Source organism: Phytophthora parasitica, assembly GCF_000247585.1.
Source record: "Phytophthora parasitica INRA-310 unplaced genomic scaffold supercont2.57, whole genome shotgun sequence".
In the NCBI taxonomy this organism is placed as follows: domain Eukaryota; phylum Oomycota; class Peronosporomycetes; order Peronosporales; family Peronosporaceae; genus Phytophthora; species Phytophthora nicotianae.
The window spans coordinates 369,834-371,651 of NW_008649043.1; the positions used below are offsets into that span (position 1 = coordinate 369,834).

Here is a 1,818-nt window from a genome sequence, read left to right on the forward strand (position 1 = left end):
AGCATCAGTGTCTGGCGCGGGTGTCAACAAGTTCGTCACAGGCGACAGAACCGAAGGAGCTTCCGTGGCCGGGGTCGACGGTGCATCCGTTGCCGGCGTCGACGAGTCGTCCGAAGTTGTCGGGGTGGACGGCGCTGTCGTAGCCGTAGGGGCGTCCGTGGCTGGCGTCAAAATGTTAGTAACGGGAGACAGGAGCGAGTTACCCGAGCTCGGGGACTCGGCAGTCGACGGTGTAGCATCCGTCGATGGAGAGCCAGCTGCGGACGGCGTGGAATCGGTCGAGGGTGAGTCGGCCGTCGACGGGGAAGAACCGCTCGACGGCGCTGACGCAGGTGTGTCCGCGTTATCCGAGGGCGCGACCGTGGCTGCGTTCGTGACGGTTCCTACGTCCACTCCCGCGTCGAGGCCGAGCAAGAGGTTGCGGGACGTGTCGACGGTCAGGGCCTGTGTCTCTGTGGCGAGCGCGATGGCCAGCGCCGCGAGCGCCAAGCCACGCACCGCGCGCACATGCACCATGTCTGTCGGTCCTGTTCAGTCAATCAAAGTGTACGTCGACGCGCAAGCAGCGTCGAGCGTGGGGGGGCAGCAACCGGAAGCGATTGATGGAATGACGGGCGCGAGCAGGCGACGCGCACAGCCGCCGCGATAGGCTCGAGGGAGGGCGGGGGAGAACGGTAGAATGCGGGGCTGGGTCATGCAGCCAGGTGTTGTGTGTTCGAAGCTCCCATTTGATTGGCAGAGGAACAGAAAGGGCGACTAACGGTGTGTAGACGAGGCGAGAGAGTCGGACCTCCACTGAATACATGGCACACTGTACCGTTCGGTGGAGCCAAGTCGCAGTGTGACCTGTAGCCAAATGGTCAAATGTGTAATTGCCGAAATTTTGCTTGTCTGCAGCCCATTAGTTCCCCGATCCCGGGCTTCCGTGAAGTGGACTGTCCGGGGAATGCGTTCGGGCTGGGCTGATAGCGAAAACGTTGAGAAGCGAACGTTGCAGCGGGGAGCCTTGGAGTTCGCTCTGTCTGCTCGTCAACTCGGCAACATTGCACGCGTGGTCAGGCGCATCTATTCGCAACGTTAACGCTGTAAGATGCGGCAGCGGTGTAGCCATCTCCTAGCGTCGGCTCAACTTCCTTCACTCTAACTTGCATATCGATTTTCACGCACCGGATGCATTTCACACATTGGGATATGTGATCTTCCCTAGAGTAGCGGCACGTTATGGGTAACAAAGCCTATGGCCTCCGAAGTGCTGCGTGTCATGATAATGAAAAGCACGCAGTTCAATCGTAGCTACCACCACTCAGCTGGGCAGCTAGAGAAGGCACAATACACTCTTGTCAAGAGTGTATTGCTCTCTAGTGAATCCATTACGGAGCTGCCAAAGAGAGCAACCAGCTGACGATGACTTCTTGCTTTCATTCGCTCCTTCTCAGCTGCACGTAGTGTGGCAATCGCATTTGAAATTAGGAAGATATGATATCGACCGTCGATATCGACGATTGTCTAACCAACGACGACATGCTATTGTTGCTGGCCACACTGGCAAATTCTGGGCGTCCAGCTGCTTGTTTAAAGGGGCACACGATGAAGTCCACTCTATTGTTTAGCATGTGCATCTCAATGTTCTGAGTTCAATTTTAACAGCAAGTTCGCAGTAACAACGACTACTTAATGGGCATGCAGTTGTCATCACTGGTTCAGATATCAGTTTGGCTAGAGCGCAGCACCAAATGTAAACTCAGTTTATCGGTGTACATGTCATGTATACCGCATTGGAGACTGGATCGCGTGGTGTCTGCGAACACACCGCAAGCA

The 1,818-nt window shown here is 56.2% G+C and overlaps 2 protein-coding genes across 2 annotated transcripts in view; one reads left to right on the plus strand and one right to left on the minus strand.

The window, feature by feature from the left end:
* PPTG_23933 (hypothetical protein) overlaps window positions 1–516 on the minus strand; it is a gene marked incomplete at both ends in the record, with an annotated part of 4,019 nt that extends 3,503 nt beyond the window's left edge. Inside the window, one exon of the mRNA XM_008914017.1 lies at window positions 40–516. Coding sequence (XP_008912265.1) covers window positions 40–516 — 477 coding nt within the window. The remainder of the gene's footprint in view (window positions 1–39) is intronic.
* Window positions 517–1,237: 721 nt separating this feature from the next.
* Window positions 1,238–1,402, plus strand: PPTG_23934 (hypothetical protein; the record flags this gene model as incomplete). Its single annotated transcript, XM_008914018.1, has 1 exon — window positions 1,238–1,402. The coding sequence occupies one exon, from the start codon at window positions 1,238–1,240 to the stop codon at window positions 1,400–1,402; it is 165 nt and encodes a 54-aa protein (XP_008912266.1).
* Between the last annotated feature and the right edge of the window lie 416 nt (window positions 1,403–1,818).